Source organism: Conger conger, chromosome 3 (genome assembly GCF_963514075.1).
Source record: "Conger conger chromosome 3, fConCon1.1, whole genome shotgun sequence".
Lineage (NCBI taxonomy): Eukaryota > Metazoa > Chordata > Actinopteri > Anguilliformes > Congridae > Conger > Conger conger.
In genome coordinates this window covers 39,876,682-39,904,283 of record NC_083762.1, presented here as the reverse complement: position 1 = coordinate 39,904,283, position 27,602 = coordinate 39,876,682, and the positions used below count along the sequence as shown (strand labels likewise).

At 39.9% G+C, this 27,602-nt stretch overlaps 1 protein-coding gene across 2 annotated transcripts; it reads left to right on the top strand.

Moving 5' to 3' along the window:
- ifih1 (interferon induced with helicase C domain 1) lies at positions 1–27,602 on the top strand. Of its 2 annotated transcripts, none has more exons than XM_061235095.1 (16): positions 1–64; positions 1,401–1,575; positions 3,228–3,419; positions 6,167–6,247; positions 14,048–14,274; positions 15,297–15,510; positions 20,827–21,050; positions 22,054–22,158; positions 22,684–22,807; positions 23,385–23,600; positions 23,683–23,939; positions 24,186–24,335; positions 24,771–24,932; positions 25,265–25,458; positions 25,572–25,665; positions 25,968–27,602. In XM_061235095.1, the coding sequence occupies exons 2-16, from the start codon at positions 1,404–1,406 to the stop codon at positions 26,157–26,159; spliced, it is 2,604 nt and encodes an 867-aa protein (XP_061091079.1). In that variant the 5' UTR covers positions 1–64; positions 1,401–1,403; the 3' UTR covers positions 26,160–27,602. The 2 variants fall into 2 exon arrangements, with proteins under 2 accessions (XP_061091079.1, XP_061091078.1); XM_061235094.1 differs by lacking the exon at positions 1–64 and adding an exon at positions 72–782.

Sequence of the window (27,602 nt, the reverse complement as noted above, 5' to 3'; positions counted from 1 at the left end):
CCAGCAGCAGACACCATGAGAGGCAATATGACGTCTGGTCGGGTGACGCAGTGAAAAACATTGGGTAATTTAAAAGTATTATGAGTCAATAAAATGCAAACGACTAGGTGAGAAACTTTAACATGTTGTAGGCTAATAGGCTATTTTGGTTGGTTATAGCGAGACTGGTCATTGCCTTGTGATTACGAACAGAAACCGAATACCGAAACGAAACCGAAAGCAGGAGTTTACTGGAAATAACTATTGTACCTTGCTATATGTTTGTCAGCATCATACGCGACTTCAGTGCGTCAGTTGAAGACTGTCGATAAGTCACGGATAAGTGCTTGAAAATGGCTTCTGATCCTAATACTGATGAAGCTTTACGCTTTAACAGTCTCGTAGAATGTTTTAGAAATAGACTGAAGAATCTTATTCAAGTTGAGCCTGTTTTAGATCATATTCATTTTATTGAACGCGAACAGAAAGACCTTATATTACATAAAGCTAGAACTGACGGCAATTCGCGAGCAGCGGACCTCCTTATTGATACAGTCATAAAGAATCAACACCCAGCTGGCTGGATTAGGGACTTTTTAAATGCACTTGAGGCTGGTGGTTGTAAACATGCGGCCCAATATGTGGACACGGAAGATCTCCCTTCACCTTCCTTGGAAGCAAATAATGACTACGTTGTGCAACTTGTTGGTCTGCTTGTTCCTCGTCTCATTGATATGAAGACAGAGGACGTATGCATGTTTTGTCGTGCGGAAGGTATACTAACTGAGGAAGACAAGGATAATGTAAGTAACGTATGTCTCTATCATGTGTAGATGGGATTAGCCATGGTAGCTAGAATACAATGCTTTAGCCTATCTTAATGCTTAATCTACGCAATGTTTGCATACGGTATGCACCAGTTCATAGTCTGAATTTACTGGTTATAAACAGGATTGTTTTTAGCTGAGTGACTTCACGCTTAGCTGTGTTAAAGCAGTGTGACTCATTGAGGGAACTGAAAAATTGTCGTTGATACAAGCTTCACTTATGAATGTAATGTGCATACACCACAAGAGGGCGAACTGGTACCTTATTTGAGTCACTCCTTTTTGCAAGCGCTGAGGATGGCTTCCGTAACATATTTGCTTGCATGATTTGCCATGTATTTACATTTTCTTCAGGACAGTGTCAATATCGCTGTATGATGTATATTGTGTGTGCGTGCGTGCGTGTGTGCGCGTATGTACTGGGGAGTAATGTTACCATTTCCCACTATGCATCCACTATAATTCCCCAAGTTCATGCACCTGCATGCAGTTATGTTGCTTTGATTTATAGTTTGTTAACTTTATGTCTTGTTAAAAAAACACAATATAACACGTGCACAACTAGATATTCTTAAATGTTCATTCTTCTTGTAGATCATGACTGAAACTCGAAATCATGGAAGCATTAAGGGTGCACGTCTGCTTCTCAGAAGGATTGCTGTCAAGCCTCCTGGCTGGTTTTCTTCATTTCTTGAAGCACTGAAAAAGTCTGAACACTTCAATCTAATCCGAGAACTCACAGGAGCCACCACAACCAAAGACAATGAAGGCAAGAACATGTTATTAAACTGAATTAAATTTTATGCTGTTAAACTCTGGATTCCTAAAAACCAATGTGGCATTCAGACAAATATTGCTCCTCTAAAATTAAGTGCTTGAAGAAAGGTTTGTGATTTTTAGTTGGCATTATAACAACAAACGTTGTTTGTAACAGGCTTAAAAGGATTATATGTACTCTCATACATTCTGGTCATACCTTCCCCATTTGAGAGAGGTCTATTTTTTATGACCTTATTGAGACATGCCTACTTGCCATAAAAAGCATGACAGTCATGGGTTCCCTGGGAATCAAAGCTCAAAGAGGAACCGAGAGTTACAGTAGACTTGGCGCCCAATCATGTGTGGAGGACCGAGAGTATGCAGGTTTTCATTCCAACCGATCAGGACACCTGTTGATTTAGCTAATTAACACTCTTTCAATCAGAGGGGCGGGGACTAATTGATGAAATCAGCAGATGTCATGATTGGTTAGAATGAAAACCTGCATATACTCTTGGGCCTTCCACGGCACATGATTGGGCACCACTGCTTCCAAAGTTTTTTTGTAAAAAACATTGTTGATGAAATGACTGTTTGACAAATTGCTTGTTTGGGGAAGGAAAAATGGATTTCGAGCTGTGCCAGTTGTATACTTCAACTATGGCTGAAGAAAGGCAGAGGCTTGAGCATGACTTCCATGAATTGAACTGTACCTTATGGGCTATATTTTCTGGAATAAACTTTGCACGGCACATTGGTGCAGTCAACTGGCGAGCTGTGTGGCGTACTGGGCTACTGAATCTTGCCATTTTTGCTGCAGTGGAAAATATACCCTATACCCTCACCTTTGCCACCTGGTCGTGGTTGTGTGAAGAGCAAACCCTAAACCACTATGGATTGTGAGCAATTTTGCTATAAATGACCTGTTACAGGCGGCACGGATGGCGCAGTGGGTAGCACTGCCGCCTCACAGCAAGGAGGTCCTGGGTTCGAATCCCCGTCGGCCGGGGCCTCTCTGTGTGGAGTTTGCATGTTCTCCCCGTGTCTGCGTGGGTTTCCTCCGGGTACTCTGGTTTCCTCCCACAGTCCAAAGACATGCAGGTTAGGCTGATTCGAGAGTCTAAATTGCCCATAGGTATGAGTGTGTGGGTGAATGGTGTGTGTGCCCTGCGATGGACTGGCGACCTGTCCAGGGTTTATTCCTGCCTTTCTCCCAATGTATGCTGGGATAGGCTCCAGCCCCCCTGCGACCCTGTTCAGGATAAGCGGGTTAAGATGATGGATGGATGGATGGATGACCGAAATGCAACGCAACTGCCCCATACTGTCGGAACCTCATAATTATTCTTTCCCGGCCGGCAAAATTCTTACCGCAGAGGCAAACCCCAAAATTAAACAGGAATCGACTGTAATAATCATTGCTTGTACATATGACTTATACCAAGGGAGAAATTGTTGCAAAATATCGCAAATAGCCCCACCTATTGGCCGCTTCTGTTTTCATTTCACCAAGTTAGTCTACCTAATGCTTATGTGGAACAAATCAGTTTTGCTTGTATTGGTATTTATGAGTTCCTCAATGTTTATTTTCTTTGATTTTAAGTTAAACAAATGTCGCGACTGACCAGCTGAAATCTCTCTCTCACTCCCTCCCTCTCTCAGATGACACTGCTGCTGAGAGTGAGAAGCCTTGTGTGTTGAAGGATGACGATGAGCTTGCTGAAAATCAAGATAAACCGGAAGAGGACCCTGAAGTGACAGACACCAGCGTCTCCCTTGGAGAGATGTCATTGGATAGTAGCGGCCTTCTCACTGACCCTGACAGCTCCATCGAAGTTTCCTCTAGAGATACAGGTGGAATCAAATCAAGTTACTTCATTTCATTTTGTGTTCTTCTTTTCCCTGAGGTGTGACTTGATAAAGTGGTCTGTTAACTTTTCTGCCATGAAGTGGGCTAAAATATGTTTTATCTACGATATATCTAATTATCTAAGATATAAAATGTAAAATATATGTACTTCCACAAAGGGTGTACCATTACGCAGTCCTCATTTAAAAAATTAGATGAGTGCTGTTGAGCAGAGGAATTTATTTCCTTATAATGACCAGGTACCACACACTTCTGGGAAACACCCTTCTGAAAACACCCTTCCCTTTCCCCACAAACAAACATTGTTTCATTGTATGTATATACAAAACCCATTTTAGAAGACACCAATAGCATAACAGGGGGCATGTTGGGATAGCTATATAGTGGTAGTGGTATATTTTTGCGCTTATATGGTTCTCCTAACATTTCATACATAATCTGCTTTATATCAGGATTAGAATCTTGGTAGAATTCAGTGGTTATTTTATAGAGAAAATACGAGCACCAGTCTAAAGAAACTGCTATCATCTCCATTCCCTGTTCCACACTATACAGGTGATGAACACAGACCCAACAATTAGAGATATTTAATTCTTCTGCATATTTCTTAGTTATTTGATGGTAACAATTTAGGTGTTGACTGCATTTTTTCCTGTGATATCTATCTTGCAATCCACCTCTTTACAGTCTACGTTTGTCTGTTGATACTCTTACTCTTAATTGTAACCAGTCATTTTGATCTCAGATCTGTCAATTCCTTCTATCACAGTCACATGTTACTGTCACTGTTGTTGTGATAACGTTGTTAGTATAAATATACAGTGTATATGCCAATATTGTATTAGTCTGTCGATTACTCTTAGCAATTAGACTCTTAGCATGCACCAACTCGCCTGGCCGAAGGCACAGTTTGTTTTTCTGTTTTTTGTTGCTCAAGGTTGTCTATCTGTGGAGAGGTCTGGCAGCTTTAGTTAGAATCACACAGTAATTAGTTCAGCACATATCACTATATAAATGCCAACCATTTACCATTTACCATAGTGGCACCTGAAATTAGCTAAAAAGTGAAAAGTTAGTAGGATCCAGTCCAGCTCTCTGTCAGTTGAGCCGCTGGCTGAGATCCAGTTTCTATTAAATAGAGGAGAGATGTTATTAGTCCCTGGTATATGCTCTTGAGCTATATGATTTCACTGTAAGACTAGCAACACAATTTGGGAGTTTTAATGGTTATCAGATTTAACACTTATACTACTTTTATCATAATATTTTACTTCACTCCTGTTTTTTAATCACGCTTTGGAAGTTAGTCTGGTGTAATATCAAATATATATCTGTTATTTCCGTAGAAGTCAATAGATATTTGTGGCTTATGTACATGTATCTGTTACAGATACAGTATAATCTGTTCATCAGGGGCTCAAAGTGTCTTCTATATTGTCCATTGACTTAATTTCTGTGACCCACAAGATCCTGAATGATAGATTCTAAAGCCTTTCCTATATCAAAGAAATCTATCTTAGATATTTAAATAGTCTAAACAGAAACGTATCAGCTAATTGCGCTACCTTCCTGTTTGCATGTATTAGACAATATATTTTCAGAGTAGTAGCCTCATCTACTGTATTATATATAATGTAATATATTATATATCGAGAGATCTCTTCTCTATTCTCAGTGATTATACTTGTGTGAAATCACCCTTCTGGGAATCACCCTTCTGAAAACACCCAAATCTGGAAACTTGAAATACTTGTCTGTCATTCAGCTATTAATCCATTACAACAATGTGCAAATATGAAAAAAAAAAAAAAAAAAGTCCAGCCACGTCCACATTTCCTGTCAGTCCTTCCTTTTTGTTGTTGGAACAGCCGTAGTCTACGCAAATTAATGAAGTCACGGTGTCATTATTGTCACAGCTCTTTTGACGTGCTGCATTAACAGTATAGAAAGGCCAAATTCAATTTGGTTATCCACAAAAGTATTGGGGTTGCATTCAAATAAAATGTGGCTATTTATCTATTCTCAAGAGGCAGGCTAATAGATCCATTTCTATAAGCTAGATAAGTGCGGTATGGTTAATTCAATTCAAATAATTATCTGTTTGCATAACAAAGTGGCAATATTTTCTAAATAAAAAATTGGATGTTTATTCTGGCGTTATAGATATGAGAATGATTAGTGCGGTGATTAGTTTAGAATAATTTTGTTGAAACAAACAAGTAAAACTGTTGCCTATATTTTCCCCTACACTACTTTCAGTATAACATGAATTGTTTGCCATATCATTAATTATTTCCAGCATATGATTTCATAATATGTATTATATGAATTATAGGTGACTAAGGGTGCAGACATTGATGCTATAATCCTGGACAAACATTATATCACTAATAGGATGTTTAAACGAAATGAATTAATACTAATAAATGAATAAATAACGCTGCTTTTCTAGTATTACATCTAGGTCACTTCTAGGTGAGAATTTGTGACAAACGCTCACAAAACTTTGAAGACAAATTTCTCAACGCCATTTCTGTCGGAGACACATAATTTAACAAGTCATATCTCCAAAACGTCATATCTCATATCTGATATCATCCACCGAAATGCATTCAGATGTATAATGTTTTTTCATTGTTTTCATATGTGACAATGCTGGTAATGTGTAAGTAATAGCTTGATATTAATATGAAAAAAAGTACTAAAATATAGTGAACCATATTCCTTTCAGATGTGGATCTCTACTGTGGGTGTGCTGAAGAAACAGAAAAAAACAAGGAGCAAGAGAGCCCTGATGAAGCCTCTGAGCCAGGTATGTATGCAGGTGGCATGATGCCCTCACAATCTATTTGCTCTTTGTTGTAACATTCACAGTTACACGTCATTCAATTGAATTTCAATGTATTTGTATAGGGCTTTTCACAGTGGACTGTCAAAGAAGACGCTTTACAGAGTAACAGAATAGAAATACCAGCCCTAAGCCCACAGAGAGCAAGAGGTAAAAAAACACCCTAGTGGGAAAAGCCCTCAAAGAGTGGGGAGAAAAAACTCCCTGATAGGAAGAAACCTTGAGAGGAACCAGGCTATGGTGGGGATTCTATCTTTTCTGGCCTATAGCTTGATTTTGGTGACAGTTGAGGTATTGAACAAGCAGGTAAAGTAGAATGGTGTATAGTTTGTAGTCTTGCATAAAACAACATAGCATCTTTGTAAAAAGCACTATATAAATAACATTTGATTGATTGATTTCATCTGATTTCATTAGACACATTGAGAGAGCAGAACCTGCACTAATCCTGTTCTGACACAATCACTTAAAAATTTTGGAAAAACATTAAATATTATGATACTGCCTGAATGTCAAATGCTCTTTTTACAGTAAATTACCATTGAGAGCATTTTATTCACAGTAGTTTATGGTCCTTCTTATTGTTGGTAACATGTTGCAAACTTTAGTTTGAAATATCTCAGTAACAGAACCCAGTAAATTAATGTATTTTGTGTCTGGGGATGCATGTGTGTGCTTGTTTGCTAGTTAGAACAGAACATATGTATTTGGTCACTCCGTTTGTGATTGTGGCTAGTGGAAGTGGCAGGCATGCCTACACTTCCATGTATGACTAAACATTAGACTCACATTACTTGTGAAGCTATAACCCTCTTTTCGTGTGGAAAAAATGTGAAAATCAGTAAAAATAATTTAAACTGAAAAATGTTTATAAAAGAAAAAAAAGGCAGACAAATATTTTAGTGTTGCGAAGAGTGCCTACATGCACCTGGAAATCAGAATGATCTAATACTTTGGAATGCACAAAAAAGAAAAGCAAATCATATAGCCTACATTATAAACACTTATGATGTAGAAGTCAAATTTACTTAGCTTTAGAAAAAATCATGCCCAGTGATACTTTATTTAGGCTCCTATTAGATGTAGTTTACCATATCTTTAGCACTTTATTATGGAATGATGTTGCAATAAACGTTTGGCTTTGAACAGACTGCTTGTCACATGCTTAAAATACACAGCATTAGCATTGTCTGGAGTGGGACAAAGTCAAGAAACCAAATGGTACAACGGGATTACTTTTTGTGGACCACCGTCATAGCACGTAATTGAAGCAGTGACACCTGTAAGCCTTTCTTAGTGGCTGGTTGGTTAACATCAGAAGGCACAGGGAAGGATGCGTTTGATAATGTCCCTCATTTCTACCCATGATAGTCCTTGAATTTGTTTGCCAAGAACATCTGATGCCAGTGAGGTGGACCAGAAAGGCTCTGTCTGCATTTTTCTTTCCTGTGGAAAAACGGTCATATATTTGTTAAGCTTTTAAGCAGCATGCTGTGTGTGCTCTTTACAAAAGCTTTTAGCTTCCTCAGCAGCATATCTGTTCTGTAAACAAGCCGGCCCTGGTCCCGCACTGACAGCTGAACACTATTTAACCGTATGCTGTCACCTGCTCTTTCAGATCAATGTCACAATCCCGCTCATGTTTGTCGTTTGTTCAGAGGTGATGTGTGTGTGTGTGTTTTCTTCATCAAGGTACAGTGCAGTCTGTAAGTATTTGTACAGTATAAAAAGAGATGGATGTAAATACCCTGGAATTAAGGGTGACAGTCTGCATTTTGACCTCATTTTAATTGTTTAATTTCAAATCCAATGTGCTGAAGTACAGAGCCAAAAGAACAGAAATTGTTGTTTCATGCTGTGCAAGATTATGTGATATTCCTTAGCTCCCAGGGATACACAATTCAGCATACATTCTGGGCTCTAGGGGCCGTATTTTTTTATTCAATACATCTGTATCTCATGTACAAATATTGTTAATTAATAATGTATTCTGTCCTTTTGTGACTGACTGAATGGGTCAAGTGAATACATTTTTGGGAAACCCATAGAGCCGAAGGCACTGGCCAGCCTCTGATCATCTGCTTTGATGAGAAGCAATGGCAGCACATTCTAAAACGCCAGCAGACACACACATTAACGGCGCCTTATATGTGAATAAATTACTGTCGGCTCTTCTTTGTGTTCAAACGTATTCCCTAATATTAAAATACAGTTGTGTACCTTGGCATGTTGGAGCAGGCCCTTAGTATGATTAATTCCATACCGGATGGCTAAATCAATTCCACAGAATTGTATTTGTATAGCGCTTTCTTGACAGATACTGTCACAAAAATGGCTTTACAGTGCAAGACTCCCCAATGGGGAGAAAAACATTGAGGATTGCCAAAGAAGTGAATCTTTTCCCTAATTCCTTTTACCTTAACACTAAAGACAATTAAGAAATCACTACTGCTACATGAAACTTGAATTTGGGAGTTTGCTGTTGTATTATTATTATTTAGATCACTAATTGTTCCGCAGAGGAATTATTCATATTTTCTTGTATATGCTCGGAATAATAAGAAGACATCGCTATGGAAAGAGCATGCTTATAAGCACCAAGAGAGGTTTTACAGGTGGCAATTTATTGATTGGTAATCAGGCAATGTTTATGGAAGCAGGTTGAGATTGATGATCAACATGGAAGGGTGAAGCCACACTTCCTCCGAAAATGGCCTGGCATCGCTCTTGCCCATAGACATGCATATTCCATGTGACAGGAAGTCACCTTCAGCTACCCTGAGCTTGTGAAGCCCCAGATCTAAGCATGCATCACAAATCCTAAACATTGGAGCTCCCATTAAAGTGAATGGTGAATATCAGACTTTTGAAAGCAAAATAAAACTTCCCCCGCTTATATACAGTAAAAGTGTATATACTATATACATTTTTATTAAATATTTCTGAAAACTGGACCAAATCAACCATTGTTTCACAATGACATTTATGATCACATTGCCAGACTAAGGTATCCTTTGGTTGTTAAATCTGCTTGTTTGACAGTGTGGCTTGTTACCGACAATCCTCAAAATTCCCTAAGAATTTCTCAAAAAAGGCATTTTCCCAGAACTAATGGCCAGCAAACTATTTCGCACAGTAGACTATAGTTTCCAATGACTTCCTAGGCTTAACAGCTTAGCCCCTTCTACCCTCTCCAGTTCCTATGTAGCCTACACCTATGCTCTCTCCTCACACAATCGGGCACTTGTGGGCATAATAATTTAAACAATAATAATAAACAAGGGACAATTACACATAGGATAAGATTATTGGTCCTCTGCCCTTTCTGTCACTTCACCAGCTTGCCTTCAGTGATCTCTCATTGAAAATGAATGGACAGCGATGCTGTCGCCGCTTCTCCACCCAGGATGTGTGGCTTCACCCTATGCATGTGTACATGTTCTTTGAGCTTTTTTCCCCACCCCTGTGATTCTCAATCTCACCTTTGATCACTTGCAGGATTTACAGGGCTTGGAAGAATTTCAGTGTATTCAGTGTATTCAAAATACTTAATGGCTTAATTATTGTGGTTGGCTGGAGTGTAAACATTCTCGGCAGATTCCGAGCTGAGTCTGTTTTGGACAGTCCTGTGAAACTACACCCTTGCTTTCTTTGTGCTTCGCTTACTGCAGTGGGAAGCAGTGACTGCTTGACATTTCTGAACAGGAGGTTGGAGTGTTCAGTATCAGGAGTGTTTTAAACATGTTTCAGTAGTGTTACATGGTAATGCGTACCTAATCTCATATTTCATATCACTATACACTCAGTTATCACTTTATTAGGTATTTATACATCTTATTTTTTATTTATACGACTTCTACTGCTGTAGCCTATTCATTGGAGGTTTGACGTGTTGTGTGTTGAGAGACGCTCTTCTTCATACCACTGTTGTAATGTGTGGTTATTTGCATTATTGTCACCTTCCTGTCAACTTTGATCAGTCTGGCCATTCTCCTCTGACCTCTCATTAACAAGGCATTTCTGTGCGCATAACTGCTGCTCATTGGATGTTTTTTGTTTTTCACACCATTCTCTGCAAACTGTTATTAAAATCCCAGGGGATAAGTTTGAGATACTCAAACCACCCTGTCTGGCACCAACAATCATTCCAAGTCACTTAGATCACTTTTCTTCCCCATTCTGATGGTTGATGTGAACATTAACTGAAGCTCCCGACCCGTATCTGCATGATTTTATGCAATGCCGTGCTGCCACATGATTGGCTGATTTGATAATCGCATGAATAACTAGGTGTATAGGTGTTCTTAATAAAGTGCTCAGTGAGTGTATATGAAAAAAAATAAAGAAGATACCATTGAGTTTTGGTGTACTCAAGACGTAGTGTATGTAGTACAGTAGGTTGGTATGTGTACAGTTTTTATAGTAAAAAAAACTATGAGAATTTCCTAGTATCGGTGCCTACTGAGGAAGTTATTACTCATTCACATAAACCAACCATAAATTAACAAATGGTTAATTGCGTATATCTAATTGAATTCATTTTAGTTACATATGAGTTAAGATAGGTATGATGATTCAGGACAAAATCACACATAGCTGTTTTTATTTTATTACGAGCAGAGAGCATTCATTCTTTATTGAACTCCAAATGGAATAGCACACTGGGGCCTCCTAATCAGAACAGCCCTGTGCTCTGGTGTTCCTTCAGAGAAATAATAGCACCTTTCAGCGATAAGTGAACCCGAAGGCTCCATTAGTGTACATATGAGGGGCCCAGCATTGTTTTTAATTGACTAAGCAATTCACCTTATGCTTGGAGAAGAGATAGAGAAGCAGACAAAAGTTCGTTAATTACTGTGTTCCTCTCATATGCTGTAATGTAAACGTGTGTTCATGTGTTCATAAAACACAATACACCTTTGAATTGCTGCCAGTGAATGACAGTAATGATGATGTGATTCAAATTCTTATTTTAAAAACAGTTTTTCATCTTTTACTCAAAGCTTTATTTAATCTATCACTCAAACATAGAATTCATCTGAAGTGCTTGGCCATCAGGCTGAATTTCAGCAGTTATTCTCCTGGGATCTGTGTAGGCCAGGAGTGTCCAGTCTTATCTGAAAAGAGACTGTGTGAGTGTAGGTTTTTGTTTTTTCCCCAGCACCACAACACCTGATTCTTCTAATGAATTAATCACGGTCTTCAATCTTGACGGCACTAGAATCAGATGTACTAGTGCCGGGCAAAAACAAATCTGCGGCCACACCAGCCTTTTTAAAATGAGATTGGACACCCCTAGTGAGGCACTTGGGGCTTAATAATTTTGTAATCAGCACCTAGTCTGACTAATTACATAATTAGGTGCTATTTTTGAGGTTAATTAAAAATAATAATATGATGCTACTAGGGGTAAGCATGTAGGAAGGGAAACATGGACAGTCAAACAACTTTTCCATCAACAACAGAGTTAAATTCGAGCATGGGCAAGGTGTGAAAGGTTTGTTAAATGTTAGGAAGGAGGAGATCCCTGGAATATATCTATATATATATATTTTTTAATATATATTTTTAAATATTTTTAATAGTAATAGTCTAATAGTCTAATTTTGTTTTGATGCATATTGCACATTCTGTTAATCCAATAAACCTCATTTCACTACTGAAATATTACTGTGTCCATCTGTTATTTGATAGATCAAAATGAAGTTGCGGATCCAAACACCCAATGATTTATAAATGAAAATAATGGAAATTGTCAGGGGTGCCCCAAATTTTTCATACGACTGTATATTAAGTTTGGAGGAGTATTTGTGAAAGTTGGCTTGATTATATGGAGGCAATAGTAATTTCAAATATTCCTGTTGGAGAAGTAGATGGCATTTTGTAAAAGCCATGTGGGCCATTTCCAGCTTCTAATCAGTGCAAGAATTGACCCTGGTTGTTGATTTCAAAGAGCTGAACAGAGCCGCTGACAAATCCAGATTCAGAAGGTCACTTTTTTGCAAAGACAATGAATCACAGGTGATTTGAGAATCATTCTTACAAATACAATGTACCTACACACTAAAATACTCAAGAGAGGCAGGGGGCATCAGAAATGTGTAAATGTATTTGGGTTATGTAACTGGTTACTTCTTTCTCTGGCAATGCATGCTACATGACCATTGCAACACTATTCTTTGGGACAAAATGCTTAGATGTATTTTACTTATGATTATCACATTGTGGCTCTGGAAAGCAATATCATGTATGACGTTCTTCAACTTTGTCCAACCGAGGAAAATAAGGTGCACACACAGGACATGTGACAGACACAATTACGCAGCAAGATTGTTATCTACTGATAAGCCTGCCTTCTGAGTCTTGCAAAACGTAAGCTGCGGAGTACCATTTGAAATGCATTGGGTTTTATTCAAGGTCCATGCAAATGGACGTTACACCTTGCACCATTAAAGAAGATTGAGTTATTGGAAGATAGCGGTTTGGAGAAACGGCTCTCTCGCTCATTGCACAACTCCTTGACCTTATCTTGTAATTTGGAAAGGCAGAATTAATTAAATTGGCAATAAAGTAGAGAAGCTGATGAAAGCATATCAAACATTGGCACAACAGTTTCACAGCACTGACAGAGCAATAAAATGTCAGTGTATGAAAACATTGCAAAAAAAGCTTAAGAAAAATCGCACCCCTTATCAAATGAAAAAGAAAACCTGGTTCAGTCTGGTGGCTCTCAGGTATTCTTTACCCTAAATAAGTTATAAGGAGAAAATCTTCTTACAACCAGACTGCATTCTTTGAAGAGGACTTGCTCTGAACTTTAAACTTATGGCATGTTAAAAAGGCAGCATGTCTTTGTATCAATTCTGGGATACAGCTGAAAAATGCAATCAAAGACCAAAATCCACTTGCCAGTTGTTATTAATTGTATTGATGTTGAGAGAACTGTATATTCTTATTGGCAGGTTTTCACATATCAACATCAAGCTTGGAAGAAGAGAAAGTACAATAATAATCAGTGATAATAATCTTGGGCCCTATCCGTTACATATTTTTGGGAGAATGTCATATATTGTACTGTGCAAAAGTCTTATGGGCTGGACTGGACTGGACTGGGCTGGTGTAAGCACTAGTGTTGCACATTAATACTGTATATAGAGACATCTTTTTAAAATCTGTGCTCCTCAGGTCTCCGTATCCTCAAAACAGGCATGGCTCAAATGGTTGTCATGGTGTCCTTTTGGCAACGTGTCTCCACCAAAGGGTTGTCATGCGGTGGCGTGAATCTGGCGTGCATCCTCCGACACGGCTCTTCGAAACGGGGCCATGACGTTGTTATCTCCACCTGTAGGGGAGACAGAAACAAGTGCAGACAAAGTCACACAGTACACAAGCAGAGAAACACTGGGATATAACACAGGGATTAAGCTCAGATTAAAATATTTAGCCTGTTGATTGCAGAATGGTAAATGGTTGGCATTTATATAGCGCTTTTATTCAAAGCTCTGTACAATTGATGCTTCTCATTCACCCATTCATGCACACACTCACACACCAACGGCGATTGGCTGCCATGCAAGGCACTGATCAGCTCGTCAGGAGCATTTGGGGGTCTTGTTCAGGGACACTTCGACACACCCAGGGCGGGATCGAACCGGCAACCCTACGACTGCTTACCGCCTGAGCCAATACGGAAGGAATGCAAAAATGTCAAACAAAACACTTACTCCAGGGGTGACACTAACATTGTAAACACTACTTTCACAGGGTGCAGTGATGGGGGAGCGGCAGCTGAAGAGCCACTGGACACTGATATTGTCCTTCGGGATTATCAGATGACAGTTGCAATACCTGCCATGGAGGGAAAAAACATCATCATATGCCTCCCAACAGGAAGTGGTAAAACCAGAGTTGCTGTTTATATTACGAAAGAACATCTGGACTCCAGGGCACAGCTAGGACTGCCGGGGAAAGTGGTCGTCCTGGTTAACAAGGTACTCGTGGTTCCCTTCATATTTTATATACATGCAGGATAAGATAAGGATAAGATACTCGCATGCTCCCACATTGTATTTACTCATACAGGATACTCAAGTGTTCCCACATTGTATTTACACATACAGGATACTCAAGTGTTCCCACATTGTATTTACACATACAGGATACTCAAGTGTTCCCACATTGTATTTACACATACAGGATACTCAAGTGTTCCCACATTGTATTTACACATACAGGATACTCAAGTGTTCCCACATTGTATTTACACATACAGGATACTCAAGTGTTCCCATATTGTATTTACACATACAGGATACTCAAGTGTTCCCACATTGTATTTACACATACAGGATACTCAAGTGTCCCCACATTGTATTTACACATACAGGATACTCAAGTGTTCCCACATTGTATTTACACATACAGGATACTCAAGTGTTCCCACATTGTATTTACACATACAGGATACTCAAGTGTTCCCACATTGTATTTACACATACAGGATACTCAAGTGTTCCCACATTGTATTTACACATACAGGATACTCAAGTGTTCCCACATTGTATTTACACATACAGGACAAGAAATTTGAGTGTCCCCACATAGTGTTTACACATACAGGACAAAATATGCCAGTGTCTCCATAGTGTACAGACATACTGTATATGCCTTATGTTCTTGGATACGATGAATTATTCTTATGTGTAAGGAATGCTTTGTGTCATCAGAGAGGTTTCAGAGAGGCTGGGCCTGACACTGGGTCTCAAGATATCATCCAACTACAGGACACTGGAGACTCTTGAGTCCCATTACCCAACTGTCATTTCAATAACAACACGGTTATTCCCAACCAATACGTATGGCTGGCTTTTGTTGGATTAGGGATGAGTCACCTGTTGTACAGTACAGTCAGTTTCTGGTTGAGGGGTATCTCTGAAGTCCGCAGGTGCAGGTATGGACATCAGCACTGTAAGATTTTCTCAAGTGACATCAGGGCTGTTCCTTCCTTCTGCAGGTGCCTCTGGTGGAGCAGCACTACATCAAGGAGTTTGGAAAGTATCTGAAGCGGCACTATCGCGTTGAGAGGGTCAGTGGCGACTCCCAGCTGAAAATCTCCTTCTCAGAGATTGTGGCAAAAAATGACATCATCATCTGCACAGCGCAAATCCTGGAAAATGCCTTCAAAGTGGCAAAAAGCTTTGACGAAGATGAAGGTGTCCGTCTTTCAGGTGAACTTCATCATTTTCGATGAGATAAATACCTTGAGTATACAGCACTATACAGTAATTGTTATTTAGACTGTAGGATACCATGTAGGAATAGGGCTGGATATTCTCAGCTGTATGCAACACATTCCACGGTAGTATCAGCCCGCCCCCTCATGGCATTATTTACTTGTGCTTTTCCTTTCTCATGGATGAACATCAGACAGGATATGTCTTCCCCTTATCTTCATAAATGCCAGCCTTTCTTTTCTCCGGTTCAGAGCAGAATTCCCATCAGAGCATTACCTAAGCCTTTTGTCAAAAGTGGTTGTTGTTGTTGTTGTCTTGTTTCCTGATTGTGTTTCTTTCCACACAGTCAGCTTGCTGCTTATAAAATTCTCATAAGTGGCCCTGTCATCGTGACAGAAGTCAGGTCAAATGCCCCATGGGGACCTTCCCCTCTCTGTCTATGTACAGACTGAATATACTGTACAGTATCTAATACTGCACTTGTAAACCCATGGCAGCACGTAATGAGACACACTGTTCAGGCAGGAAAATGTCATAGGCAGCATATTTGTCATTTGAGATGCAGCCAATGTGTTTGCTCTCAAATGTCTTACATCAGTGCTGCCCAACCCTGTTCCTGGAGTCCTGTGTCCTCTATGTTTTTCTTTCAACCCTAATTTGGCACATTTGATTCTACTAACTGGCAGCTCATTTAAATCAATAGCTGTTTGTTAGGGTTGGAGTGAAAACCTACAGGATGGTAGTTTGACAGGAACAGGGTTCGGCAGCCCTGCCTTACATTACCCTGTTAACTATTGAAAACTAAGCATGCACGAATACCTCAGTTTGTGCCATTTTGTGTACTGGCATGAAAAATAGCAGCCGTAGCTGTGCTGGGATGCTTCTATTATTACAAGAGCAAAGTGTTCATGGGTTTATCAAGATTACCAGTCAGAGTCCAAGTGAGGGGTCAGATCTGGACAAAATTTACAATGGAACATAATAGGATTTATGACCGTGGAAAGGTCATTTCCTTTACTTCTGCTTCTGTTAAAACAGGGAGCAGTGAGTAAACCACCTGTTCAGTTGGGCTTCTTAATGTTGTAGAGCTATATTCCTATTTCTCCTTATTTAGGCAGACCAGTTTCTGTCAGTTCAGCTCCGTAATGTATGTATATATTTTTATTAATTTGACTATACTCCGCTATTGTAGATTTGCCATCAAACAATCCACGCATGGTAAAGTGCCGATTCTCAGCTTTTATTAAATGGTATTTTTCCTACATTTTGGTTTCATCATGTCGAAATTGCAGCACCTTTTATATATACAGTGCCCTCCATAATGTTTGACCCATTATGTCTTGATCTGCCTCTGATTTGCCACAATTTTAGCTTTGGAATCACACAGTTATTATAGTGCACATTCTCAGATTTTATTCAAAGTTCTTTTTTTAATGCATTTTGATTTAGAAATTACGCAGTGAATTTCCTATCCATTTCAGGGCACCGTAATGTTCGGGACACATGGCTTCACAGCTGTTTGTAAGTGCTCAGGTGTGTTTAATTGCCTCCTTAATGCAGTCATAAGAGCTCTCAGCACCTAGTCTTTTTTTCTCGTCTTTTGATCAGCTTTGGAAGCTATTATTGCTGTTTATCAACATGAGGACATTGTGCTAATGAAAGTCAACGAAGGCATTATGAGACGGAGAAACAAGAATAAAAACGGTTAGAGACATCAGCCAAACATTAGGTGTGCCAAAATTAACTGTTTGGAACATAATTAAGAAGAAAGTGAGCACTGGTGAGCTGACTAATCACAAAGGGACTGGCAGGCCAAGGAAGACCTTCACAGCTGATGACAGAAATTATCTCCATAATAAAGAAAACCACCCAACACCTGTCTGACAGATCAGAAACACTCTTCAGGAGTCTGTCCGCAGAAGAATTCATGAACAGAAATGCAGAGGCTACACTGAAAAATGCAAACCACTGGTTACTCTCAAAAACAGGATGGCCAGGTTTGCCAAGAAGTACTGAAATTAACAACCACAGTTCTGGAAAAAGGTCTTATGGACAGAGGAGACAAATATTAACTTCAGAGTGATGGTAAGAGCAAAGTATGGTGAGAGAAGGAACTGCCCAAGATCCAAAGCTTACCAACTGTCTGCTCAAGTTCAAGTGAATGCCTAAAAACTCATTGGCCGGCGGTTCATTCTACAGCAAGACAATGATCCCAAAAATACTGCTAGTTTTTCAAAGCTAAAAAAATAGTCAATACTTCATGTATCCATGAATCCATGTGTCCATGAATCGCAGACTTTAAGCAGTCATTGTATGCAAAGGATATGCAACAAAACGCTAAACATGACTATGAATTGTGAATATGTGAAACATGAATTGTGGAGTGCCGAGGCAAGTAAATAAATGATGGGTCTTTGTCCCAAACATTATGAAGAGCACTGTAGTCCCCCTATTTCAGGGCAGCATAATGTTATTTGGTATGGTATTTCATGGGATGAATGACTTCACATGTGTTTCTGATTATTCATGCGTGTTCAATTGTGTCCTTAGTACAGGAATAGAACCTTTCAGTATCTAATCTTGAATCTAGGCTTTTGATTGCCTTTGGAGTCTGTTATTGGTGTTTGTCAGTATGTGGACCAGAGCTGTGCCAATGAAAGTCAAAAGGTTTTATGAGGCTGGTCGAGATCCAAAGTACCACCTCTCTCATCTGTGAAATTGGTGGAGGGTGGGGCTTCTGCTACAGGTACTGACTTGTCACTTGTTTTCATTGATGGTGCAAATGTTGTGAGTAGCAGCAGAATTATTTCTGAAGTGTTCAGAAGCAGCAATCTGCCCTCGCCACAGGAGTTCCCCAGGGCTCAGTCCTAGGCCCGCTTCTTTTTTCTCTTTACACTCGCTCCCTTGGCCCTGTGATCACTGCACATGGGCTATCCTACCACTGCTACGCGGACGATACCCAACTCTTCGTCTCGTTCCCGCCGTCTGATACGCAGGTTTCAGCCCGTATCTCTGCTTGCCTGAGGGACATCCAGAGCTGGATGGACAACCACCATCTAAAGCTCAACCCAGGCAAGACTGAAATGATATTCATCCCTGCTAAAACCTCTCCCCATCTGGATCTCTCCATTTCCCTTGGGGATACCACACTCACGCCGTCACCCAGTGCAAGGAACCTCGGTGTGGTGATGGACAGCAGACTGTCCCTCTCCGAGAACATTGTGGCGGTGACCCGGTCATGCAGGTTCTTCCTATACAACATACGGAGAATCCGCCCCTTTCTCACCCCCTACTCGACCCAGCTCCTGGTCCAAGCGATGGTTCTGTCCCGCCTGGACTACTGCAATTCCCTCTTGGCTGGCCTCCCAGCGTCTGCCATCAGACCCCTCCAACTCATCCAGAATGCAGCAGCTCGTCTGGTCTTCAACCTTCCCAAATACTCACACGTCACCCCCCTGCTTACTTCCCTCCACTGGCTGCCTGTCATGGCTCGCATCAAATTCAAAACATTGGTGCTAGCCTTCCAAGCAGTTAAAGGGTCTTCCCCAGCTTATCTACAAAAAATCATCAGACCCTACACCCCTGCCAGACCTCTTCGTTCAGCCTCCACAGGCCGCTTGGCACCTCCCCCTCTCCGAACCTCCACATCACGCTCACGACTACTGTCTGTTCTGGCTCCACGGTGGTGGAACGAACTCCCCATTGAGGTCAGAACTGTAGAATCTCTCCCCACCTTCAAGCGCAAGCTGAAGACACACCTCTTCAAGCAGCACCTCTCCCCATCCCTCCCTACCTCCCTGTGAAACTTAATTGTTGTCTCTGTGACTTGCTTTGTGTATCGGTATTCTTAGTTGGCTAGGTAAGCAGTGTTTGGATAGTTAACTTTGGTCACTTTTGCTCTGTTTGTTTGTTTCTTTGTTCTCAAAAAAAAAAAAAAAAAAAAAAAAGGCCCTTTGTTGTACAGGTAGCAATTGAAATTGTACTTCCCTCTAGGGTCTTTCAGCGAACTTATCCCTGGTTATGGGTATGCACTTTGTTGTACGTTGCTCTGGATAAGAGCGTCTGCCAAATGCCAATAATATAATGTAATGTTCAAGCAAATGCCTCCAAACTTTGGACGGCATTCTACCCTGCTGCAAGATAATGATCCCAAATATACTCCTAAAGCAACTATTTTGGATTTTCAAAGCCAAAAACTAAAAAGTCAATCACCTGATCTGAATCCAATTCAGCATGCATTTAATATGCTGAAGAGAAAATGTATGGTGCCCTGAAATTGGCACTATTAAAAAAAAAAAGGGGGATACCGAAATGTATCATAATACTTGTTAATAAAAGCTGAGAATCTACAGTTAAAACATTGTGGAGTACAGAGACAAATCAAGAAAACATTATTGAGTTCACTGTATACACTCAACGAGCACAATTAGGAGCACTTAATTAGGAACACCTGTACACCTACTTATTAATGCATTTATCTAATCAGTGCATCGTGTGGCAGCAGTGCAATGCATAAAATCATGCAGATACAATAAATTCATGTTCACATTAACCATCAGGATGGGGAAAAAATTGGATCCTAGTGACTTTGACCATTGAATGATTGTAGGTGCCAGACAGGGTGGTTTGAGTATCTCAGAAACTGCTGATCTCCTGGGATTTTCATGCACAACAGTCTCTAGAGTTTGCAGAGAATGGTGTGAAAAACAAAAAATATCAAGTGAGCAGCAGTTTTGTGTGCAGAAATGCCTTGTTAATGAGAGAGGTCAGAGGAGAATGGCCAGACTGGTCAAAGCTGACAGGAAGGTGACATTAATGCAAATAACCACACATTACAACAGTGGTATGCAGAAAACCATCTCTAAGCCTACAATACATGAAACCCGGATAGGCTACAGCAGCAGAACATTTAATTACAAAAAAAAGTTTAAAAATTCTAAAAAATAAGTGTAATAAATACCTAATGAAGTGCTGAATGTTGTCCCCCATTCCAATGTTTGAGACAAATTAACATAATGTCAAATAAAACAGTCATATTTTGTATTCATACTGAGTGTACTATATTCAAAAATGAATACAGGTAGGGTGGCGGATTTGTCTCATTTGCACTATAGCATGTGTGCTGCATATGTGATACAAGTTCAGTGGCAAATCAAACAAAAAATAATCACCAAGTTAAGAAACCAAATCAAGTCTTTCGTCAGTGTCCAGGGCAGGCTTTTCAAATTGAGGATAAATCACTCAAATTTACAGGCAAACAAATACAGCTATACACTATGTTGGAATCATGCTTGGTCTTTCTCATTGTAGATTTCTCCCTGATGGTGATTGACGAGTGCCACCACACGCAGAAGGGTGAGGCATACAACCACGTGATGATCCGCTACCTGAGGCAGAAACTGAGGAATGATAAACTCAGGAAAGTGCAGGAGGCTGAGAAACCCATACCCATTCCCCAGATCCTGGGACTGACAGCCTCGCCCGGCGTCGGTGGGGCCAAGAACCCGCAGAAAGCTGAGGAGCACATCCTGAAGGTGTGCGATGCCACGCCAGACACAAGGATACAAGGATTTAATTTTATTTACTTCTATCGAATCTAATCCAACATATTTTCTTCTGTGAGAATTTCAATAAAACATCGCCTAAACGTTTATTATAGTTTTAATTCCCCATTAAAACTGTAGCTCAATACGTTGAACAAGCTATTCTATGCATAAGAAATATTGACACGTTTCTCAAGTATTCAAGTTTTAAACGAAATAACACCAGGGAAGATTGTAACGCAGGCTATGAAACCGTTTGCAGCAGTGAATGGCTCAGTATGAACTCATGACTCAGTTTCTCAAACGATAGAAAACAAACATTATAGAGGGCACTGTAAGTACAGTTAATCCTGAAATTAATTTCACATTCCCATGCACTCCCTCTAACCCTGTTCTACACTCTTATCTATTCAACACAGTTTCCATTGTTTCACCAAATGGAGAAACTTTGATGGCTCAGTTTTTTTATTTATTCTGAAATGCAGAAAACAAAGGACAAGCCTGTGTTTCTGTGTTCAGCTTTGTCAGATCGTTGTATTTCTGTTGCCATTTTCCATCATTATGGGGAAAGAATTAGCTTTTTGAGTCCAGCTATTTGAGCAAGCCTTTGTTCTTCTTTTTTTAAAATGTGCCACCCAACATCTGTACATAACCAATTCCCACTTTAATTTGGACTGTTAAGTTATGCGACTTTAGCATGCAGTCCATGGGGCCCCTGATCGATCAGCGGCAGTGCTTAGACAGTGATGAAGTCTAACTGATTGAATCCTCCCAGAGCGATGCAGTCATCATACGCATCTCGCCCTATGTTGCTACCAGCCATATACGGCCATGGTACATTCCGGATTCGATCTGAGACCATGGGGTTCATCCCTGGACCTCAGTGTGGTGCCTTAACCGAGTGAGCCCCTGGGCACCCTTCCCCAACACTGCAGCTCTGAAGGGGTTTCTTTGTTTCTTTGTTCCTCACATATTTGTATTTTGTATTCTGTAGATCTGTGCAAATCTGGATGCTTTCAAAATCATGCCACCGGCCGGACAACTAGGAGACATGAAAGGCCCATACAAATATGTTGCTAGAGCTGAACAGAGAAGAGAGGTACAGTCACCAAACATTTTAATATAAAGCTCTCTTTCAGTCAGCTAATAGTCCCAAGTATACTAAATAACAATCAAACAAGAAATGATTAACTGAGCAGATTATAGATTTGCAATGTTCATCTTGGAGCTGGTTTGGAGATGATCAAACTGGTAACAAAATGGTTAAGATGGTGACCATGTTGGCAAGACCATGTCCAGCTGGATTCCATCTTGGTCTAGTAGCTAGAATTTCCACCAGGGCTTTCCTGTGTTGGTTATTCTATACAGCCTTTTTTGCTCTGTATCATGGATGCCAGTAATTTTGCCAGTATGCCAGTAACTTTATCAAGGATGCGGGTAAATGGCACATGACTGTGTGCTTGATTTACTCCTAAGTGCAGTGTATAGCATATATTGCAGTTTGTGTCAGTGCAACAAGACAGTCTGGATACAATGCAGGTCTACTATTTCCATAATGTATTTTTCATATTATTCACAGTATTACTATTCATTTTAACTCTATGAAACTGTTCATATATTTCAGGATCCTTTTGGAGATGTGATTAAAGGAATTATGAATGAAATACATGCACATGCAGAACTGTCCCCATCCTGTGACCTTGGCACCCAAAACTATGAGCAGTGGGCGGTGCAAAATGAGCAAAATGGTATGAGTACATTGGTCACACTTTGTTTCTTCCTGCATTTGTCAATAATCTATTGTTAAAATGCGTTGGCGTAGGGTATGTTCAAAGGCGTACTATGCAGGATTTCTTTCCTTTCTGCGCTACTTGAAAAATGTTGTTGGTAGTTTTGTAACATCGTATTACAGACTACTGGATCACATCTCTTTCAGAAATTATGCCAAAATCTACTAAAATATCCGATGGCAAAAACTCCCACATGCAGTAAGGTTATGTGGTAGCTAGCTTTAGCTTTGTGGGGATGGAACAGACCTACACTAGGCACTACTAGCGCAACGCCAGCGGGTTTCAGCTCTAGCCTGTAAAATGTAGAACTGAAACCCACTGCATACACAAACGCATCAATTCATTGTCACTTTTTATTGATTTATTTTTGCATTCACTGTAGTCATATCCAGAAACAATTATAACAAAAAAATACATAACTTACAGGATAGTAGGTGGACTTTTCAGACTGGTGGACTCGCCCATATGAGCCAAGAGAAGTGGATCGGAATCTGATTCTCCAACCTTAATGTGTTAAATATTGGTGTTCTTGTAGCTGCAAAAGAAGAAAACCAAAAGGTGCGAGTCTGTGCCGAGCACCTGCGGCAGTACAATGAGGCCCTGTATCAAAACAACACCATCAGAATGTCTGACGCCTTCAACTTCCTCTGCAAATACCATGACCAAGAGGTCAAAAAGAAAATGGCCCCAGAGGAGGAAGAAGCCATAGGTCTCACAGACACTGAGATATTCCTCTTCAATCTGTTTACAGGTATCTACAATTGGCGATATTCTATCTGTAATTGTGAGGATCATCAAAATTATTTTTAATTTTGGTTTATGCTCTGTTTAAGTTAAAAAGAAGAAACTGCAAGAAGTGGCGAGTAAGCCTGAGTTTGAGAACAATGGCCTTTCCACGCTGAGGATCTCCATCCTGAAAGAGTTTACAAACAGGCCTGAGGCAAGGGGCATCATTTTCACCAAGACCCGCCGGAGCGCCATCGCGCTGCAACAGTGGATTCAGGAAAACAAGAAGTTTGAGGACACGGGGGTCAAGGCCAGCTATTTAATCGGAGGGGGTGACCAGAGTGTGGTGAAACCTATGACTTCCGTAAGCAATACTAATGGGACATTATGCTATTGCAGAAAATGTTACTTCTTCTGGTCAGTTTGTCTTGTTTTCATTGAGGGGGACATCATTATAACCAGATTACATTTTTATATTTATTAAATATCATCATTGATGTCATACCACTGTTTCTTGATTATGTAATTGAAGAAAGCAGGGTAAAACAGTATAATACAGTTATGAATGTTCTATAATTCACTTTATTTTATGTCTTTTAAAAATAAACAGAAGGAACAAAGGGATGTTTTGACGAAGTTTCGCACAGGAGAAATCAACTTGCTCATTGCAACAACAGTTGCTGAAGAGGGCCTTGATATAAAGGAGTGCAATTTGGTTATCAGATATGGTCTGGTAACAAACGAGATCGCCATGATTCAGGTGAGAATAAAACTGCCTGACTGATAAGGGTAGTAGATTAGATCAGACAGCAGATTATTGGATATTTGTTAGTGACACCATTGTAAAATATACAGTCCCCTCTATAAGTATCGGAACAGCAAGGTCAATTCCTTTGATTTCGCTTTTTTAAAATAATTGTTTACAGTTTCAAATCCGTCAGACATTCTGTTCATAAAAACAAGTTTACATTTTCCCTCCATCACTCAAACAAAATGGGAGATGATGTGTCTGCTCTTTTTGTCTCTCCCTATGAATCAATGGATTCCAAAAAAAAACCTCAATGCAAGTAGTTCTCTTACTTGAACCTGGAGAGCACTTCCTGTGACTTTAAGAGTCTTTGCCAATCTATGTGCTGATACTGCTAATGAAGAAGTGAATTAGGGAATATTTGAACTGGTCGTTGCATTGCTTTAGGCCAGAGGGAGAGGGAGAGCAGAAGACAGCAGCTACATTTTGGTCGAAGTGGAGGGATCTGGGGTGGCCGAGAGAGAGACCGTGAATGAATTCCGTGAGAAGATGATGAGCAAAGCCATCAAGAGGGTTCAAAGTTTAGATCGAAAAGTGTACGAAAATAAAGTAAGTACGCCACTTACACATGTTCAGGTTGATGAAAATGTTAAGTCGAAAAAAAAAAAAAACCTTTGGAGAGATTGCTTTAATTATGGTTTACAACAGTGGTGTTCTCTGAAGATTTTAGCCTGCATGTTTTATTTGGAGCCACTGATTGGATGGAAAAGTGAATATACTCTCAAGCACTGACTGAGAGGCAAGCTGTATTACCATTCACCCTCCTGGGCCAGGAGTGGATAGAAAATTCTGCATTACAAACAAATCCCAGCAGTGTCCATTCATGTTACTGTCCGTTATGAGTTTAGCTTGTTGTGCAAGTAGTTCTCTTGTGGGATTAGGTGAGGGAGCTACAGCTGCAGGCCATAATGGAAGAGCGCGTTCGCACCCAGAAGAAGAAGCAGAAGGTGATGAATAAGGAGGATCCTTCAAGGGTCAGCTTCAGCTGCCGAAACTGCAGCACCAAGGTGTGCACCGGTGAAAACATCGAAAAAATTGAGAATATGCACCACGTGAACGTGACCGACGACTTCAAGTAAGTGTTCCTACCACCTGTTTTTACTTAGTACTTGCTGTGTAACTAAAAGTTGAGGAAGTTCACAATATTGTTTCTGCGTAATAAAGAATGACATCGCATCTTGTTTTTAGGGAGCTGTTCATTGTTCGAGAAAATACGTCTCTGCAGGAGAGGCTTCTGGGATATAATACAAACAGCACCATTGCCTGCAAAGGCTGCGGGAATGTAGGTTCCTCCTGTTACACCACCTATATTGCCTATGACCACCTGTTATACCACCTATATCCAGCCCTGTTTAGTTCACAACATTTTGGATAATTCAAAGAAAAAAATAAATGTGAAAATATATTCAAGCATGTGCGCACAAACCGTGGCCAGTGGTTGGCGAATGGACAGGCATGTCAAAGTTGGGCACACACTCATCTGAAACACATTCACACGAGTACTTGTACTGAGAAATAACTGATCAACTGTTCAAGTTGTATTTTTTTAACCACTGAATTCTTGATGTCTGTCTTCCTGTCCAGACGTGGGGTTCCATGATGCTGTACCGTGGGATTGACTGTCCTTGCCTTAACATCAAGAAGTTTGTGGTGACATACAACAACAAGCAGAACACATATGACCAATGGAGTGAACTGGCCATCCGATTCCCAGCATTCGATTATTGCAAACATGTTGACTTGGTTGCTGGCAATTCTGAGGATGATGATGATTAAATGATAACCCCGACACCAGTCAACAAAAGTGTAGTCACTACAAGTACATTGAGACAGGGTTGGAATTTGTTTTTTCCCAAAAGGCACAAATATGTAATATTCAAGTAAACATGCTTTTTCAGGCTTCAGTACATATATAACAATATAACAAAACAGTACAATATAAGGGCAGGTGAAACAGAAAGTCCCATGACACTGTCCTGTTGGGTTGGAGCTTCTTTCCAGGTTTCTGAAGGTAACAGGACATGTGTATATATTTGTATATCAATCTCATTTGTATGTTCGTGCTGCCTTTTTGGAAACGCTTTTGCATATATTTTTTCTCCTAGTTCAAACTGTTTAATGAACTACTTGAATTAATAAGGCTGCATCTCCTGACAATTATCATTTTTTCTTCAACCAGAGATATTTGGGCTTCCATATCTGAGCGTAGCAGCAAAGATTGCCTCACTGTTTCTTTGAACCTTTTTTCTCCCAGTAATGTGTTGCAGTGTCTCCTTGCTCCTCAGGGATGGATACTGTTTCAGTCTTTTTTTATTTTCTCAATCACTGATGCATATTTACACCAAGACGCTCACATCTCAAGGTCATTTTGATTTATAAAAGAAAAGGTATAGGATAGAACTTCTGCTGGTGTGGGTCTAAAATTGAAGAGGTAACCTTTAGCGTAAAGCTGTATAGAAGTTTAATTGTGGATTTTAGATAAGTTGCAGTGAGGGTTGAAAGTTCTGGCTACAGGTGGCTCATTCCTTTAAGGCATGTTGTGATGCAAGGATGAGCCCTGGTAGCTCTGTAGTAATGTGAAAGTGGAGATTGTGTCATCTAGGGTATGTTTTTTTGTTTTTGTATTTTAAAGGTTTTTTTCAAAAAGGCAGTTCGGAAAATGGATGTTTGAATATGGGAGCTATTGGGATTTTTAGCAGTAAAATTTGATTCTTTGGTTACCCGGGGTTTCTCTGCTCAAACACTTCAACTATATTGGCTTTTATTGGATTGTTACCCTTTCATTGTGACAATCTGCCTCGGTTTGACTCAATTTTGATTGTAGTAAAATTCAAAATTTTCATCAGGAAAAGTTTCCTTTTGAATATAATTGAAACACTTTACATAACAAGACTTAAAACGGGTCCCCTTGTTGAAAATGATAGAAAGGTGGGATCTAAAGATAAGGTCAAGATTATCCTCCCATTTGTTTCTTTTTTTAATGAATATGAAAAATTGCATGGGCTACTGCTGATCAAGCCAAGTACTAGTGTACGTTGATTCTGTTTTTATTCAGCACCTGCTATACTCAATATTTAAGATCTGCTCAAATCACCAATAAATTCTACAGTACATAGCATGCAGTGAACCGGTGTCAGGTGAATTGTAGAAATAATGAATAATGATCAAGTGCCAAGTATGTTGAACTAAGAAAAATAAAACAATGGCAACAAATATCTA

Excerpts from the sequence above, each read along its gene's own strand:
- ifih1 (XM_061235094.1), top strand. The coding sequence starts at position 333 with ATGGCTTCTGATCCTAATACTGATGAAGCTTTACGCTTTAACAGTCTC. Across the intron at positions 1,576-3,227 it reads CACAACCAAAGACAATGAAG|ATGACACTGCTGCTGAGAGT; the intron begins GCAAGAACATGT and ends TCCCTCTCTCAG. Across the intron at positions 22,159-22,683 it reads GAGCTGAACAGAGAAGAGAG|GATCCTTTTGGAGATGTGAT; the intron begins GTACAGTCACCA and ends CATATATTTCAG.